The 17,964-nt window shown below is 45.6% G+C and overlaps 1 protein-coding gene across 1 annotated transcript in view; it reads left to right on the plus strand.

Moving 5' to 3' along the window:
- HEG1 (heart development protein with EGF like domains 1) overlaps window positions 1-17,964 on the plus strand; it is a gene marked incomplete at its 5' end in the record, with an annotated part of 87,327 nt that overhangs the window by 15,123 nt on the left and 54,240 nt on the right. Inside the window, one exon of the mRNA XM_080806591.1 lies at window positions 12,498-12,785. Within this exon, the coding sequence (XP_080662717.1) occupies window positions 12,498-12,785 (288 nt within the window). The remainder of the gene's footprint in view (window positions 1-12,497; window positions 12,786-17,964) is intronic.

Genomic DNA, 17,964 nt, shown 5'->3' on the forward strand with positions numbered 1-17,964 from the left:
TCTAAACACTTCTTAATGTGTACGGTTTTTCTTAAGGCTGCTCCTTTCAGGGCAAGAACAAGGAAGGAAATGAAACTCCCCGAGAGCCCTGGACAGTCCCCGATCGAGGGTTGCCTTTTGTTCACACAAACTCATTTGGCTCCTAAACGTCCTCCACCCAGAATCATTACATCCGCAGCAGTGTTTCAAAACACAGCCCAGAGCAGCTGAGCTGAGTAGGTGGCTGCCCTCCAGTGAGATCGAGCCACCTTCCCTCCATGCCCCCAAGGTTCCTGCCTGCTCCCACATCTCCCACCTGCTGGCCATCCGGCAGGAAATCCCCCTCATTGGGTGGGTTCCTGGGGTGAAGGCAGTGATCTGGAGAGAGAGTGCAGCCGTGGAAGGGAGGATGGGATTCTGGTCCCAGCTGTGCACCTTCCAAACTCCCACGGCACCTTCTCCGCCCAGCTGCACGGCTTCTCACACCCCAGGGCCATCGGCATTGGCATCATTCAGCTCTCTTGAAAGCAATAGGCCCCTTGAGGTAAAGTCCACAGTGTCTTATGTGTGGTTGATGCTCAATAAATATGTTTTTTCTCATTGTGGTAAAATATACATAACATAGAAGTCGCCATTTTCACCGTTTTCAAGTGTACAAGTTCTTTGCACTGAGTACATTCACAATATTGTACCCGTCACCACCACCCATTTCTGTCTCATCATCCCAGATAGGAACTCATTAGGTCAGGACTCCCCATTCTTCCCTCTCCTCAGCCCGTGCAAATCTCTGTTCTGTTTCCTGTCTCTCTGACCTTCCCTCTTACCCGTACCTCTTGTAAGTGGAATCATATAATACTTGTCCTCTTGTGACTGGCTTATCTCACCTAGCATGATGTCTTCGAGGTTCATTCATGTAGCAGGTGTCAGAATTTCCCCCCTTTTTAAGGCCGAGTAATACCCTGTTGTATGTAGAGAGCCCATTCGGCTTATCCATCCCTCCATCAATGGACACTTACATTGTTTCCACCTTTTGGCTATTGTAATAATGCCGCAGTGAACGTGGGTATCCAAACATCTGTTTGGTTCCTTGCTTTCAATTCTTTCGTGTGTGTACCTAGTGGTGGAATTGCTAGATCATATGGTAGTCCTATGTTTAAGTTTTTAAGGAATGGCCAAACCATGTTCTGCAGTGGCTGTACCATTTTCTGTTCCCACCAGCAATGCATGAAGGTTCCAATTTCTCTAAGTTCTCACCAACATTTACTTCCCTTTTTCTTTTTCTTTTTCTTTTTCTTTGTTTCCTCCCTTGGTGATAGCCGTCCTTGTGAGTATGAAAGTAAACATTTTTTTAAAATTTATAAATGCCACTCACTGGCTGTATTGTGGACTTGGAACTGTTCCTGCCTCTCATGGGCCCTATTTGTCATCTGAGGTCAGACTACTTGGTTGCTATGATTCCTAAGGGCAGGGGTCATTTTCAGAGAGGGATGGGGGCACCAAGGTCAACCCTGGCAATTTCCAAACTTCGGGTAGAATGAATGATGCAAAACACGGTGGATGCTAGCTAGTGAAGCAGGCTGCATGCCACAAATTAGTTTGGGAAGAGCTGGCTGAGCTTCTTTCTGTCCCCATTGGTTTCATTTGGGTGTGGTTAACTAGCAAAGACCCCAGAAAGAAGGCGTGGGTCCCTGGTCTCCACTCTGCCACTTAGTTCTGGGTTACTCTGGGCAGGTGACCTCAGTGCTGGGTCTTAGCCTTCTTTTCCTAAAATCAGGCAAGAGTTCCTATCTTACCTGCCACTCAGAATGTCAGGATGTAACAGGATAATTTAGCCCCTCTGAAATTATCCTGTAAAAAAAGTACTTCGTAGATTGTAAACATGTGGGATTTCTTCATTAGATCTCTGAGAATAGGGGCAAAATTCCCTTCTCCCATAAAGTTCCTGTGGACAGTGTCCTCCTCCTCTTATGGTTTATAGACATCTGCCATGCCAAAAGGGGAATTAAAAAGGGAGCTTTTTAATTGTAATTCAATTCCTGTGTGAGCAACTGAATCTGAAGAAAATCTTTTCAAGTTATGAAGAAATTCACTATCATTGGTGTAAGAACCCATGCTGTCACCTACAGCCGTGTGGCTAAGAGATACCCAGCTCTCCCGGGTGTTCTCCAAGTTGAGGGATCCCAGGAAAGGTCCAAGGGGAAGCTAGAAACAGGAAATTTGCAGCTGGACAGTCAGTGTCTTACTGTTCCAGAACCTTCCCTCATGAGCCTTAACCCCTAAGCAATCTGAGCTTCATCTTCTGTCTGCCAGGTGATGCTCAGGAAAGTCCTGAGGGCTTTGTTTGTCGAATCCCTGGCTTTTCAGCCTTTCTTCAGGCCTGGCCGAGCCTCTCTGCTCTGTCCTGGGTACTCATCCCCTCCCGGACTCCTACTTCTAATTCATCCTAGCCTTCCCTGGTCCTCTCTGTCTCCTTCACTGACTCTTCTCCCTCTGATCCAAAGTTCCTCTTAGTTCAGTCCTTGACCCTCACTTTTCCTTTCATACCCCTTATTCTTCCTTATCCTTCCTTCTAATTGACAGTCCCAAATTTTAACCAACCACCTGTCAGACATTCCCACTTGGAAGTTATGTCACTTCTAACTTCCTATTTTGAAAATAGGCTTTTCTTGTCCCACAGACTCATTCTCCACTCTGCCTTCACTCTTCTTTATTATCATTCTGTTCATGACCCATGAAAATTATCTCTGAGGAGCTGATGTTAGAGGTCTTCTTGCTCAGTCTTCCTGCTAGTAAGTGCAGCTGTCCTCAAACTAAGGCCGGCAGATTCCACAGCCCATGTGACACACACTGTGTCACTCTCAGTGAGAAGCAGGGCAGTGCAGATAGGCTTACCAAAGGAGTTTGAAGACCAAGGGACACTGTCCTGACCAGCACCTTAAAGCCCCATGTCACGGAATAAGCTGGGATGTGTCGGAATGAGACCTGGGTTTAGATTGTGTCATCCGCCCTTGAGCGCGTGACCTTGAACCCCCACTTAACCCCTCTGCCTCCCAGTGTCCCGGGTGCCACGATACCCACTTGACTGGCTGTCGTTCTCATTAAATGAGATAAATGCCTGTGAGAACACTCAGCACGTGGTAAGCGCTGAACAGACCTTTGTGAAATCTGAATCCAAATGGGAGGAAATGAAAATAAAGGCAGGCTGCTCTCACTCTGTGACACAGGGCCCGCGGGAGCCGGGGGTGGTGCCACGTGGGGGTGGGCTGGGCCCTCTGGGAGGAAATCGCCTCTTCAGATGACACAGCATACGCCCTGTACACACCCACTCCACCACTCAGAAACAATGCAAGTTGAAAACCCCCAAATCGTGGGGTGGGTGGTGAGGAGTGGACTCTGTAGCAGCCGCTAATTAGGAAATCCTACTCCTGGGCTGGGCCAGCATCCCTGATGTTGGTTTACCAACAGATGTTTTAGAACATTAAGACATTGTAGAAGTGGAAGTTGTCAACTGGGGGGAAAAAACAGTCAAAGCAATGAAAGTCTCTTGTTAACTGAATAGCCATTCATAGTACAAGGGAAAGCAAGGGCCTAACCCAGGGGGCTGAGTGCAGAGGGAAAGATGGTACCCCCAGCTCAAAAGATACCCGGGGAACTAGGATGTCTCAGCTCCAGTGTGAGGCTGGTTGGTGTGGCTCGGTTGCCGTGGCATGCGAGTGGGGTGTGAGCAATAGCCTCCGACCATCTGGGGAGAGGGATGAGTGAGGTGAAAGGTGCCAGCATCCGGGGGCCCCTCCTACCTCAGAGGCTACCCCTGAGCGTCTGGGAGCTCACAGTCTCTTCTCCTCACTCCCCGTCGGGCCCAGACTCCGAAGCCTGCACCGTACCTTCTTGCCATTTCTCCAGGGCCATCTCACGTCTCCACTAAGCACCAGAGCAGGTTCCTGGATAGCTTCCCCTGCCTGTGGTAGGTCCCTGCTGACTCCTGTCCACTTTACTCTGAATTTCTCTCCCCCTCAGGGTTTACACCCGTGCTGAATAGGGAGCCACACGGAAAACACAATTCAACCAGGGTAGCCCTCAGCCACTCAGGGCTTCTGAAAGGACTTATCCTTGCCCCCTCAATAGATATTTTAACATTTGACCCATTGTTGTCCCCAGGTTACTAAATGGAATCACGGAAAGCACTTGTATGTCCACAACGAAAGCAGACCTTGCCTGGTGTGCTGCGTGGTTGGCAAACCCTTTTCTGAAGAATAGATCATAGGCAATAAGAGAAGCGGAGAGACATCCAGAGCTAAATGGGGCAATGGGATATTGTCCTTTTAGAACCCTGGGCCAGTGCCATCAGGGGCTAATCATGCCAGAGGTGGGCCCGGCTCTCACCCTGGGCCTCCCCAGCCTCTCTCTGCACTTGCTAGGAGAGCGTCACAGAGGAAAGCCAGAGCGAGGCCCCAGCGGCCCCTCAGCCCCTCAGCCCACCTCAGCCCTTTCACTGGAATGCTCTGAGCTTCCAGGAGACTTTTCACGTCTGCGGCCACCTCAGCTGCCCAGAGAAGGGTTGGGAGACTGGGAAGTACCTGCCAACGTCGTCTCTAAATGTGTTTGTTCAAACTTGACGGACCTAGATCCCCTGAACAGCTGTCACAGATGCGGCACTCACTATGTACCCGATACTCTTGGAAGCTCTCCTCGATGTGTTCTCTGTCACAGCCCCAGGAGGCAGGTGCTGTTACAGATGAAGCCAAGGTGCAGACGAATTACGTAGCTTGCCAAAGGTCACCGAGCACGTCCGAGGTAGAACCAGAAGTCTAACGCTGACAACCCGACTTTAACCACAGTCTGTGTGGTACCCACTGTTTCTCTTGTGAAGCACTGGATTTCTAGATCCAGGCAGGGAGCTGGAGACAGGCTTTTTTCCTTTAAGACCACAGGACCCTCCTGTAGAGAACACAGATTCACAAGGTCTGGGGAAAGCGAGCAATTTTTTAGTGTTGCCTCATATGTTCCTTGGGGAAGAAAGGGAGAGATCCCCAGGTGAAGAAGGACAGTACAGGTAGACGTTTCTCATCAATCCAGGGGGTCTTGGCACCTGTGACTGAGGGGAAGAGGGTAGAAGTGGCATCACAAGCCCACAAGTCTCTGAGGTCAACGGGGCCCAGCAGTGGCAGTACCGACCAGGGCTGTGTTTGGTCTCTAGCTGCTGTAGCGAGATGGTTGTGGGCACCTGTCTTTGATCAGGCTGCCAGCTGTGGCCAGGACAGGTACTGACCAGCTGGGTACCCTGAGATGGGGTGGTCCAGACACAGGTAAACCTTCAGCTGGGTAGTTCAGGCCACTCACACACATATGTTTCAGAAATTGCTGGATTCTGAGCAAATTGAGTGAGCCACCTTTATGTTGAAAGTCTGCAGGCTTTACCCGACTCTGAGAGCAGGTCTAGGGATGAAAGAAAGGCCGTTATAAGTGGTTTCCAGACCTGGAGTCCCTTTACCAAGAAACCAGCCTTTCTGTTGTTGTTGTTCTTTTTCCTAGGAGATGCATTTTTTTTTTAAACATATACTTTTAGGGGCGCCTGGGTGGCTCAGTGGGTTGAGGCCTCTGCCTTCGGCTCGGGTCATGGTCCCAGGGTCATGGGATCGAGCCCCATGTCGGCCTCTCTGCTCTGTGGGGAGCCTGCTGCCTCCTCTCTCTCTCTGCCTGCCTGTCTGCCTACTTGTGATCTCTGTCTGTCAAATAAATAAATAAAATCTTTAAAAAAAAATAAACATATACTTTTAGTAACGTAAGATCATAGGGTACAATCCGTTTTTTAATTTAAGTCTTCACTTAACAGTACAGGGCGAGCATAGTACATATCTATAACTGTATCAGTAATATATTTTGACCATCCCTTTAAAATTCTGTTGTCTCATAATTAAGTTAACCAACTTCCTATTGCAGAAATTTAGGTTGTTTCCAATTTTCATTATTATAAACAGTGCTACAATAAACTTCCCCGTGCCTGAAACTTTGCGTACATCCTTAGTAATTTCCTTGGAATTAATTTCCAGAAATGGAATTCCTGGGTAGAAATATATGCCTGTGTTTAAGGCTTTTTGCGGTGGATCACTAAGTTTCTCACCAGAAAGAATGAGCCAGTTTCATTCTTCCCCATGCTGTGTGGGGGTGCCCGTCTTCTATGCCCACAGTGACACGGCATCTTAACTATTTTTTGAGTCTCTCCCAATTTGATAGGCAAAAATGAATATATAAAAAGTTTAAAAAGTCTTTTCTAGTTCGGATATGTGTTTTCTTTCTCTCCAGCAACGCTGTCATGTATTTACCCCCCAATCATACATTTTCTTTTGTGAATCGCATGTTCTTGTCCGTTGTCTGTGAGATGTCCATCTTAGGAATTTGACAAGCTTCTTTGTGTATTAAGGATGCTGAACTTTTGGGCTCCTGGGTGGTTCAGTCGGTTAAGCGAATGCCTTCTGCTCAGGTCACGATCCTGGATCACTTGATCCTGGGATCAAGTCCCGCATTGGGCTCCCAGCAACATGGGGAATCTGCTTCTCCCTCTGACCTTCTCCCCTCTCATGCTCTCTCTCACTGTCTTTCAAATACATAAATAAATAAATAAATCTTTAAAAAAAAAAAAAAAGAATACTGAACTTTTATCATGCACTGCAGACATTTACCTTGGCTTGTTATCTTGATGTCTTTAAATTTAAATTTTTATGTTTTATCAAACTCACACGTAGTTTAAAGATCCGGTATGTTTTATGAGGCTGGTATAAAAACCCAACCACTCCTACCATCATCATTTCTGTTTCCCAGACTCAATCACTTTAAACCCCTGTAGCAAGTTCTTTCAGTACTTCTGCCCATACCTCTAAATAACGGGCCTATATTGCTATTTACTGAGTCATTGTTTTGGTTTTAGGCAATATTTGTTGGTTTCTCTCAATGGAAATTTCATATTATTGAAAGCTCTACAAGTTGGAAGTGATATACCCTCTTTCTATTCTTTAGGGTCATTTTGAGGAACATGAAAATGCATTTTCGACGCAATTTAAAGTCACTCTTCAAAACAATATGATTCTGATTATCCCCTCCTGACTTACGTGCGGGTGTTCTCCAGGATTTGTTCTATCTTGTTTCATTAATCCCACAAATGAGAAATTATTTTATACATTCAGTGTTGCTTGTGTTTATGTGCATATGTACCATTTTCTTTGCTGGTTATATGTTCTTGCTCCTTTTGACTTTTTACCTAGCATGGTTTTTCTTCTGCTTGAAATAAATTCTCCATAATTACCTTTAGTGGAGGTGGTTGATAAACTGAAATTTGACTGAAAATGTTTCTATTTTGAAAGTTAACATGAAGATATTTTTCAAAGATAGTTTTACTGAGTGTATAATTCTGGTTTTTCCTCCCTCAGCACATTGAAAATATTTACCTACTGTCTTTTGGCTTCCATTGTTGCTGTTGAAAAATTAGCTGTTAGTCTAATTGTCATCTTCAGTAGAAGATTTGTCATATTTTTTCCTTCTGTTTTGTTTTTTTTGGTGTTTAGTTTAGTTTTGTTTCTTTTTTTTTTTTTAATTTCTTTTCAGCGTAACACTATTCATTGTTTTTTCACCACACCCAGTGCTCCATGCAATCCGTGCCTTCCCTAATACCCACCACCTGGTTCCCCCAACCTCCCACCCCCACCCCTTCAAAACCCTCAGGTTGTTTTTCAGAGTCCATAGTCTCTCATAGGCTTCATGCCTAGTGCCCAGCACAGGACTCAAACTCACAACGCTGAGATCAAGACCTGAGCTGAGATCAAGAGTCGGACACTTAACCAACCAAGCCACCCAAGGACCCCTCCCCTCTGGTAGTTTTTAAGACATACTTTTGTCTGTGGTTTTCTGCAATTTAACTATGATGTGGGTTTGTATTTTTGTTTTATTTAGTCTCCTAAGAATTTGTTGGGCTTCCTTAGTTTACTTGATTCATTTTTATCCATTTGGGAAAATTCTTAGCTGTTACTTTTTTAAATATTGCTATTTCTCTCTTTTCTCTCTGGCCCACTGAGAACCCCAGTTATATATATGTTAGGCTTTCTCACTGTATCTTCCTTGTCACTTCATCTCTTTTTTGTATTTTCTATCTTTTTTTATCACCTGGGCATTCTCTCATGATGTGTCTTGTAATTATTAGTTCTTCTTTCAATCATGTCTGATCTGTTGGGTTTCCTAATTTCAGTTATTATAATTTATTCATCTCTAGAATTTCCATTTAGAGTTCTTTTATGTCTTTTGGCCATTATTCATAGTCTCTCTCTCATTTTCAATTCTTTCTTTTATGGAGTTTTATATACTTATATTCTTTGACTGGTAATTCCAGTATTTGAAGTCTTTGCTTGTCTAGGTTGCTGACTTTTGCCCATTGATGCCTTTTTTTCCTTATATATTTTGTGCCTTTTGATGGTGATCGATCTCTTTTTCCTTAGAATCGTATCAATAAATGATTAAGTTGGATTGAAGGTATGTTCATTTAGAGATCATTCACATTTATTCTTGCTGAGCAGGAGGCACTGTATTTCGGAACCACTTTTCCTTCCCATTAATGAGCTATATGTATGTATGTGTGTGCACAGATGTGCATGTGTATTTGAGATATAATTTACATACCACGAAGTTCACCCTTTTAAAGTATATGATTTAGTGGTTTTAGTATATTCACAAAGTTCAGGACCAATTTTAAAATACAACTTCTGCTTGAGGTTTAGACCACAGAGGCATTGTGAATTCATGCTGCACACCCACATGAAGGCTGCCTTTATGGTTAAAAATTCTTGAGTGAAATTTACTTTCCTTTACCTAAAACTGAGATCAAAAGGCCACCTTTCCTTGCTGTCCTGTTCTGCAGGGAAAATTGGTTTTCTATGTGCCTTATAGATATGGTATAGCCCTCGTCCCAGCTTTATACAGGAATTTCCTCGGGGTGCCTGGGTGGCTCAGTTAGTTAGGCATTTACCTTTGGTTCACGGCATGATCCCGGGGGGAATCAAGCGCCATGTTGGGCTCCCTGCTCAGCAGGGAGCCTGCTTCTCCCTCTACTGCTCCCCCTGCTTGTGTTCTCTCTCTCTCTTTCTCTCTCTCTGTGTCAAATAAATAAGTAAAATCTTTAAAAAATAACAAAACAAATAGTCTTAAAAAATTCAAACCAAATTAAAAAAAAAAGTTTCCTCTCAGACTCCCTTCTTAAGAGTTGTGTCTCGTATCTCCTATATCCTCTTGGTAATCAGAACAGAAGTTCAAGGTCGCAGAAGTTGAGCAGGTGTCCCAGGGCAGCTGCCAGTTCTGGAGTTAGCTCACGTCTCTGAATTCCAGCTCTTGGCTCATATTTGGTCTTAGAAGATTTAATTCTTTACTTCCCAACTCAGCAGTGCATTTAGAAAAAAAATTTTTTAAATACATTATTTATCATATTTGGTTTGTAGTGGCAAGGTTATGTGGGACAGTGCAAGAGTATTGTCTGCCTTTCTCTTTTGTTGATCATGCACATTTTTTTTCTTTCTTCCATCTCTAGCCAACTCTCCAGGGAGACCGCGTGGTTCAGTGCTAGCCACATCTTGTCTTTATGTGGCTCTTCTGTTCCTTCTGTGGGCTGTAGTGGAATTCCTTGAGCTGACTAAGGACGTTCCCAGTTCCTTGAAGAAGGGTATCTTGCTGCTTCCTCAGAGACTCAGCCATACGAGCCTTAGAGGCTCAACAATAACCAAATCTCAAACTCATCTTAAGCCTATAATAGAGTGAAATTCATTTTCTTCCTCTGCTCATGGCTTACCAGCTTCAGTGTATGGTTTTTGAGTCCTTTCTACCTCCCCACAATCACTTTTATTCTGACATCTTTTAAGACTAATTTCTCTCATTGTGCCCAAAGGGAGAGAAAGCTTCCTCAAACCCTTTCTTCACCTTCTCTCTGGAGGCCAGCTTGCTGTGCAGCTCAGATAGGAAGAACAAAGGGAACATGCCATGTGGATGGGTTTCTGGTCTCTGTAACACCCCCACCCCTGCCAGTCTCAAGATTAACTTATGGACTCGGTGGCTGCCCCTGGAAACACCCCTCCATAGCCCACTGCCAGCTAAATGTGGGACTTGCCTGTCTGGGGCTGGGCCCCAGAAGAGCCCAGATGCCTGGGCAACTTCCCTCCCTCTTCAGGAAGTTTCTGTTAATTATCACTTACAGGAAACAGAATAGGAAGCATGGAAACAGCAGTTCTCAAGGGATTTGGGGAGAAAAGGGTTCCCTTAGGAAAATTTGTCAGAATCTCTTATGGAAGATTTTAAAATCACCACGCCTCCAACCCCAATACGTGAGCCACACTTCTGGCAGGAGAGGACCAGAGTGGGGAAATGCTGAGAACCGCTGGTCTAGAACTACACTGTCCAGTATTGTAGCTACTAGCCACGTGGGGCTATTGTGCTCTTGAAGTGTACAGCTAGAATAATACTCTGGATTTTATAGGTGTAATACCAGAAAAAGAAGGCAAAGTGTCTCAATAATCTTTTTATCAGTTACATATTAAAATGCTACTATTTTAAATATGTATGTAAAATATTTATTAAAATTAATTTCACCTGTAACTTTTTAAAATGAAGTTACATACATGGCTTGCATTCGTGTCTTACTTTATACACCTCTTAATGCTGATCTAGAAGATAACTTGTTCCTTTTGGGAAAGTGTGTGTGTGTGATATTTTGAGCCAAAACGTTGGTTCAGCCTGTAGCCTCTACTGGTCTGATGGTTGGCCATTTTTGCCTGACTCATACAGATAGAGGTGACTTCATTCATTCCTGCAGAGGTTTCTCAACAGTGCCCACGGCCCCTGATCCTAGGCAGAAAAGAAGATTGCATTCCCAAATGAGGAAAATAAAAATAGGTTTTTAAAGGAGCCATGTAATCAGCAGTAACTTTAAATGGTCCTTGTCCTCATCGCTTTCTCTAAAAACTCATTAAACTCCGTGCCCTCCAATTAGCACATGTATTTCCTATTCACTTCCACATTAGTTTGGATATCCAGGGACACGGCTCTTAGAATGTTCTTTTGGTGTGATCTTCAGGAGCTGGAACCCTAGTGGTGGCAGGCTCTAGCTTCCAAGCCATTTCTGGGTCATGTGCAGACGTCGTCAGAGTAGCAAGGCAGCCTTCTTGGGTTGGACTCGGGGGTCCCACCTGCCTGCTCTGACTCTGAACTCCCTGCCTTGATAAATGGCACTTGACACCACTGATGACCACCTCTGTGCCCAGTTTCCCCACAACTTTTATAGGACCCAGAAGTTTTTAACCAGTGCTCTCTTTGCCGCTATCTTGGACAATATGGCAGCAAGCGATCACTTCAGTATATTTTCTGGCTAACCTGCAACCATCCCTAATTTATCAAGGTCAAATAACAGTCCATATGAATAAGCAACCTTTCCTTGGCACCCCTGCACTGGAGATGAGGGGAATCCAAGGATTTGCTACAGTGCACTTTGTTCTGCCCACTGGGTACTGTGAGACCTTGGGGAGCAGGCTGCCTGGTGACTTGGGCAGGGAGCATGACCCCCTGTGCCTCCTCTGCCTCCCTTGCAAAGTGGGAAGGACGTTGTGCAAGATTGAACAATGAGGGCACGTTGAGAGCTTACATTGATCGGTGTTTGGCACACACACACACATGCATGATTGCTGTTCAATCCTATTTTGAAACCTATTGTTTTAATTCAATAATACCTGTAGAATATCTTTATCTTATCTTATAACATTATTTTAATACCTCAGAGTGTCCTTTCATATAGATATACTTCAACTGATTTAATTGGTCTCCTACTGTAGGATTTTCAGTTTTGTTTGTTCCTTCCTTCCTTTCTTTTTTGCTATTATAAACAATGACATCATGAATATCAGTGCAGCTAAATTTTTGTTCACATTCTTGAGTATTTCCTTAGCATGAATTCAAAGAAACAGAATCACTGCATCAAACCTATTTATATTACTGAGGTTTTGATAATATGGCCAAATCCTTCACAGATTTTCCAGAATTGTGTCTGTCCCAGCCCCAATCCCCTGCCTGCAAGAGTGGGTGTCAGGATGGAGAGCTGTCTGCTTTTACCTTCTACCACACAGAAAACATAGTTCACAACCTTGATGCTCAGAAGTGCTTCCTTCCTTGCTATCACACCTGACCCATACCCCCCACACCCCTTCCTGAGCCAGCCCAGCCCCCTGAGGTGCTCTTCCCTGAGCCCCACACTGGTCTTCTTCTAGTGGTTTCCATCATTTATTCCACTTCCTGTAAAATTCAATCCTACCCAGTATTGTTGCTTCATAATTTCTCCCACTGGACTGTCAGAACAATTCCCAAGGGGGAAAAAGGAAAGGTGAAATGATTCGATCTGAATCCACTTCCTCACTGATACATCTGCTCATGGCTTTTCTGAAGGTTTCCTTCTTTTTCAGAAACCAGCAAGTTCTCACTGATCCATTTTCTTATTGTTTCAGCCGCTGAAAGGAGCAGTTGGACAGAAAGTAACACTGAATCCCACATAGAAAACATCACCTTTGATCAGAACCAAATGGACTTTTCCACAGTGGTCTCCAAGGAGGCTGTGAGGACTCAGATCCCCACAAAGAACCATACTTCTTCAGATGCTCCAGAAAACTTCACTCCACAGACCGAAGCAGCAGATGCTAGAGGAAGAAACAACTCTTCCTGGAAGACAAATTTCACCACTTCCCCCGTTGGGGCTGACACAGCAACAGCTCTGACTTCCCAGAGCCTCACCAGAGGTGAGTTTGTGCCAGTGATGGCCTGTTTCCTGCAGGTATGTCCCCTCCTGGAAAACGAAGTTTCTGCATCTCTCTGTTCCCCAGCCTGAGCCCCGGTGCCCATCTAAGGGTCCTGGACTGTGGGTCCTGGGCTGTGCGGCTCAGGCGCCCTCTGTGGCTCGCTGTGATTAAGTGAGTTCGCAGCATAGTCCATGTGAGGGTGCAGATTTTGCCTGGAGGCCTGAGCAGTCCCGTGGAATTGACATTCTGTGGCCAGACTGAAGCCCAGTGACACCGGTGACCGTGCCACACACCGCAGTCTCCGAGGGAGGTGCCAGGTCTGGTCTGATGGGCCACACAGCTGCATCTGTGTGCATGTGGCTCCAACGGTGGTTCCTGCTTCAATCTGCACAGCTCAGTGGGTTGGCACCTTGTCACGAAAGGTTTCAAGAAGGGGCTGCGGCTGGATGTGCAAGATTTGCCTGGGGAAGGGAAGACAAAGAAAAGTGGTGCCAGTTGGGTACCTACTGCACACCCACACATCTGTTCCTTCAGTTCCCACAGCAAGCCAGTGAGGTCACATTATCCTCATTTGAGGAATTTGGAAACTGAAGGTAGGGAAGTTAATTAATCTGAGGTGTCTAGGTCAAACAGCTCATAGGTTTTATGATTGGGATTTGAGGCTCTCTGTGCATCTGAGCAAGGTAGAAGGAGTAACTGAGGAGTGGGGTGCACACACCACGTGAGGAAAGAAGAGAAGCTGGTTCTCTTTGTGAGGCTGGCTGGCCAGCAGCTTCCCATGGGGAGGGGGTCGGTCCCACAGGGAGAAGAGGACAGCTGTGTGGAGGGGGTTAGGGGCAGTCACAGAGGACTTTGAAGACCAGGCCACTTAGATTTGGTGTGGTAGGAAGAGTCACTGAAGGTATTTGAACAGGGCAGTGACATGATCACAGCAAATCTGGGGACAAGTCGGCTGGCAGGCAGGTAGAAGACGTCTGGGGTGGGAGATGGGGCAGAGGGAACCTGGAGTCAGGGGACCACCCAGGCAGATCCGGGGGCAAAGATCCATGGCCTGGTGGCCTCAGGGGTGGAGAGAAAGGGATTGGTAAAGACTCTTCACAAAGGAAAATTGATACGACTTGGTGACAGTCTAAAAGTAGAAGGTGAAGCCATCAAAGATGACCCCATGGTTTCCCGAGCTGGTTCCAGAAGGTCGGGTGGGGGACTCAATGCTATAAGGAGTGCAAAGGACAGTATTTTATGTTCCACTCATGAGTGATGGACGTAGAGCTTAGAACTGCCCAGGGTGCCGCCTGGGGGTGCTGGTCATGCAGATATTGGAAATTTTGTTTATGTTGACTTTAAGTCAGTTCTGAGACCAGCTTTGTGGAATGTGAGTGACGAGTCATGGGGATCAGAATCGGATCTTCGATTCCATATCGTCTGACACTTAGCTTCATTGTGCCCCTTTTATAATATCTTGACCACTAAAAATGCCGTCTTTGTTGGTGAGATCTGAACACAGGCTTTGTCTTGGTTTGCGGTCTCTCCTTCAGGAGTGAATTTGTCGTAGAATGAATAATTGCTCCTCATTTCTCCTCACAGAGGTCAGAGGTGAGCCCACTACCCATTACTCAGACGTTTGGAGGTCTGCTGATGGAATTTTAATTGTTACTGTCTGCTTTCAGCTCTGGGAACGCTTCACTTGCCATCCAGCTCGGAGTCCGAAGGAAGAGCTGACCCTTCCCACACGGAAAGCGCAACATCCCGGGGTTCCCTGGAGAGAGGAAAGGGGGTCCCGGAAGAAGTGACCACACAGAGCCAAGTGGCTGCCACTTGGGTTTTAGGCCAGTCCCCTCCTCTTGCTCTGGAGATGGGAGAAGAGATCACAGTCTTGAGGAAGAGAAACACCTCAGGTCTGGCGCTTTCCTGGCTGCCTTTATCCAGGACGCCGGCTTCCTCCCCTCCCTCAGAGCCCTCCTCAGGTGAGTGCTCCTATCTCAGCCTCCCACTCTGATGTCATCCAGAATAGAAGTAGTAGATGCACACAGCTCCCTAGTAACATCCCTGTCACAGGGGCTGAGGGGAAAAGGCATTAGGGACAAATGCAAAGTTTTTGGGGGCAGAAGTACCATCTGTATAATGTATCTTTGTCCTGAAGTCCATTTTTAAAATATGTTTTCTTTAACTGCATAAGGAGGAACATTAGAGTTGGTCTAATGGCTGCTCTAAGCCCTTTGTGTCCACCATCCCCTGCTTGTCCCCCTCTCCCCACGTATACTGAGAGTTGTCGGTGTGTCTCCTTGCATAAGAGACCATGCTTTGGGGTGAGTGACATGGTGAGTGTTGTGTCATTTGATTAGGAGTTAGATTTGTGTTTCTTCATCATTGCAAAATCGCTTCTCACAATGGCAAAGATAACATAGATAGACATTTTTCTGGGTATCATTTAAAAAAAAAAAACCAAAGTACAAAGATAACATAGACATTTTTCTAGGTATCATTTAAAAAAAACAAAAATAAAGTGCCCGTGTTTGCAGGACTGCGGGCAGTGGAGGACTGGCCTCTCTGCCTCTTCAGCTCCTAGTCATCAGTTAAGCTCCACTCCCCGCCCCCCTCACCCCCCTACCTCCCCCACCCCCACCCGTGCAGGTATTCCCTTCCAGCAAGCCTGTTCTCAGCCCTCTGAGCCTATGTGCCATCCACCCTGTCACACCAGGGTATCCAGTATCCGTCTCCCCAGAGGCACTGTGATCCTCTCGAGGACCCAGGCTGTGTCTATCACTCCTCTTAGGTTCCCTGCCATCTCAGACCACTGTATGGTTGGTAAGTAACGGGGATTAGCATGTGCCCCAGTATCACAAGGCTCCTCCAGCCACAGGCCAAAGAGGATGCTGAAAACTCTGCCTGTCTTTTCCCACCTCTGAGGTTTTATTCAGAATCCGTGCATGCCGTATGTGTTTTCATCCACATGCCTGAGGAAGCAGGACAGAGAGGGCTGGAAATTGTCTTGGAAATAGAGATTGCTTCCAAAATTGACATTTCCAAATTTTCATGGGTCAGGATTTAGAGATACTTTGAAAGACTAGGGGTTTGGGTTTATGTCACCAAAGCAAAAACTGAACCTGGATATCCTTTCTGGAATACCTAACGCAGGCAGTTTCTCCTTTATATACTACGTATAGTTTCTGCTGACTGCGTATGTATATAATTTATGATTCATGTCTTTAGGAGATTCTTTTAAGATTATTCTTAAACATTGGTTAGATTGGATAAAAGCTATGAGCCTATTTCTAGCTTCAAAGTTCTGTGGTTCAGTGATTTACAACCAACTTTACTAAATGGTAGAAAGGAAGTGTTTTCTAGGAAGCTACACTTTGATTCTGGTCAAGGCCATTTAATATTTATATTTTAAATTCAACCCACTACTGTGGTTTATATTTTGAAAATCAGCCTATGTTTCTAACTTTACTGGAGTTGGCTCTGTCATCATCTAGATTTTTCAACATTAAAAAACTTAGTTGGCCCTCAAGTTCCTTGAGCATTTGTCATTTTAGAACCTTATACTTGTAGGGGTGCCTGACAGAGTCAGTGGACCATGTAACTCTTGATCTCAGGGTCGTAAGTTCAAGCCCCATATTGGGTATAGAGACTACTTAAAATAAAATCTAAAAAAAAAAAGAAAAAAAAGGGGGGGCGCCTGGGTGGCTCGGTTGGTTGGACGACTGCCTTCAGCTTGCGTCGTGATCCTGGAGTCCGGGGATCGAGTCCCACATCAGGCTCCCAGCTTCATGGGGAGTCTGCTTCTCCCTCTGACCTTCTCCCCTCTCATGCTCTCTCTCTCAAATGAATAAATAAAATCTTAAAAAGAAAAAATAAAGAAAGAAAAAAAGAACCTTATACCTTTAGTTTTTGAAGCGTTCTGCCATATCGTTCCTACTCCCTGAGTCTTTCACTGAGCATTTCTCTTCCTTCTTACTAACATGGATATTCTGTGCTATCTCAAGGGCCACCTCTTTCAAAAACTAGATGCTGCATCAGGCTTTAGGTGCTGCTAAATGAGGGAATGTTAAATGACCCATCTGGGTTTAGCCTGCCAGCCTCCCCACTCCCTGGAGAGACTTGAAGCCACATGGGAAACACAGCTCTGCGGGGTTAGTAACGGCTCACCTGTGAACCAGAGCTCTGGTATACCTCCTACCAGCCCTTAAATCTACATCCCGGGAGCTTACTATCATGGCCTGAGCCTGACAGCGGGATAGAGGGGCACGCGGGCGTGAGCTCTGAGCCAGCGGAACTTGCCCGAGGCAGACCTGGAGGCGCCTCACCCGGCTGGCACTCTGTACAAGGGAAGCGAAGGGGGAGTGCGGTGGGTGAGAGGGGGGAGGTGTGCCTGTTGACACTTGGCAACTCCATCCACCCGTAAATGTGACCCAGCGAAAGTCCTGGCACTTAGAGCAGTCCCATGAGTTGTGCTCTCTTCAAAGTAAGTTTTCGCACAGCCGCCGGGAGCCTGGCCCAGAGAGGATGGGGCTCTCTAGGAGAAACATGAAGAAACAGGGATTCAGCACAACCTCATCTGCAGCCTGGCCAGCCAGGCGTTCCCTGATCCCAAAAATAAGTGATATGCCAGGAATGTATGCTTTAAAGCAGGTATAGGCCCAGACCGTTAAATCAGATTTTTTTAAAAAGAGATCAGGAGCCATTTGAAATTTTTCTTGCTGCTTTAGATCTTTCTGTACTTTCCACATGTTCTGCAAGGACATGTGCTATTGGATCACTGGGGAGAAAATAAATAAGTAAAGCAACTAACAGGAAAAGTTCTCTTTTGAAGGCAGAAAGAGATATGTATAAGTTGAATTGTGTGAGAATGGCTACAGTTGAACACTAAATTTAGCCTTGAGCTTCCTGGAAACCAGGGCACAAAGGGAAACTGGGTGGGGCGTGAGACCATTGTCAGATAAAGTAAGCAGACAATTTCATCCATAGGCAGGCGTGTGTTGGGGGCCATGAATGCCAAGACGACTGTTCATGTAAGGAGTGTTGAGAATCCTAATAGAAAATGGCGCAGATTGCTGTTTTGAGGAAATTGTGCTAACGATCTTTAAAAGGCAATATTTTATATAGATTCTCAGTAGGAGCTCAGGGTATAATAATGGATCTCAACTCATGAAAGTATGTTTGTGGGTGGCTGAGCCAG

Source organism: Martes martes (assembly GCF_963455335.1).
Source record: "Martes martes genome assembly, chromosome: 1".
Taxonomy (NCBI): Eukaryota; Metazoa; Chordata; class Mammalia; order Carnivora; family Mustelidae; genus Martes; species Martes martes.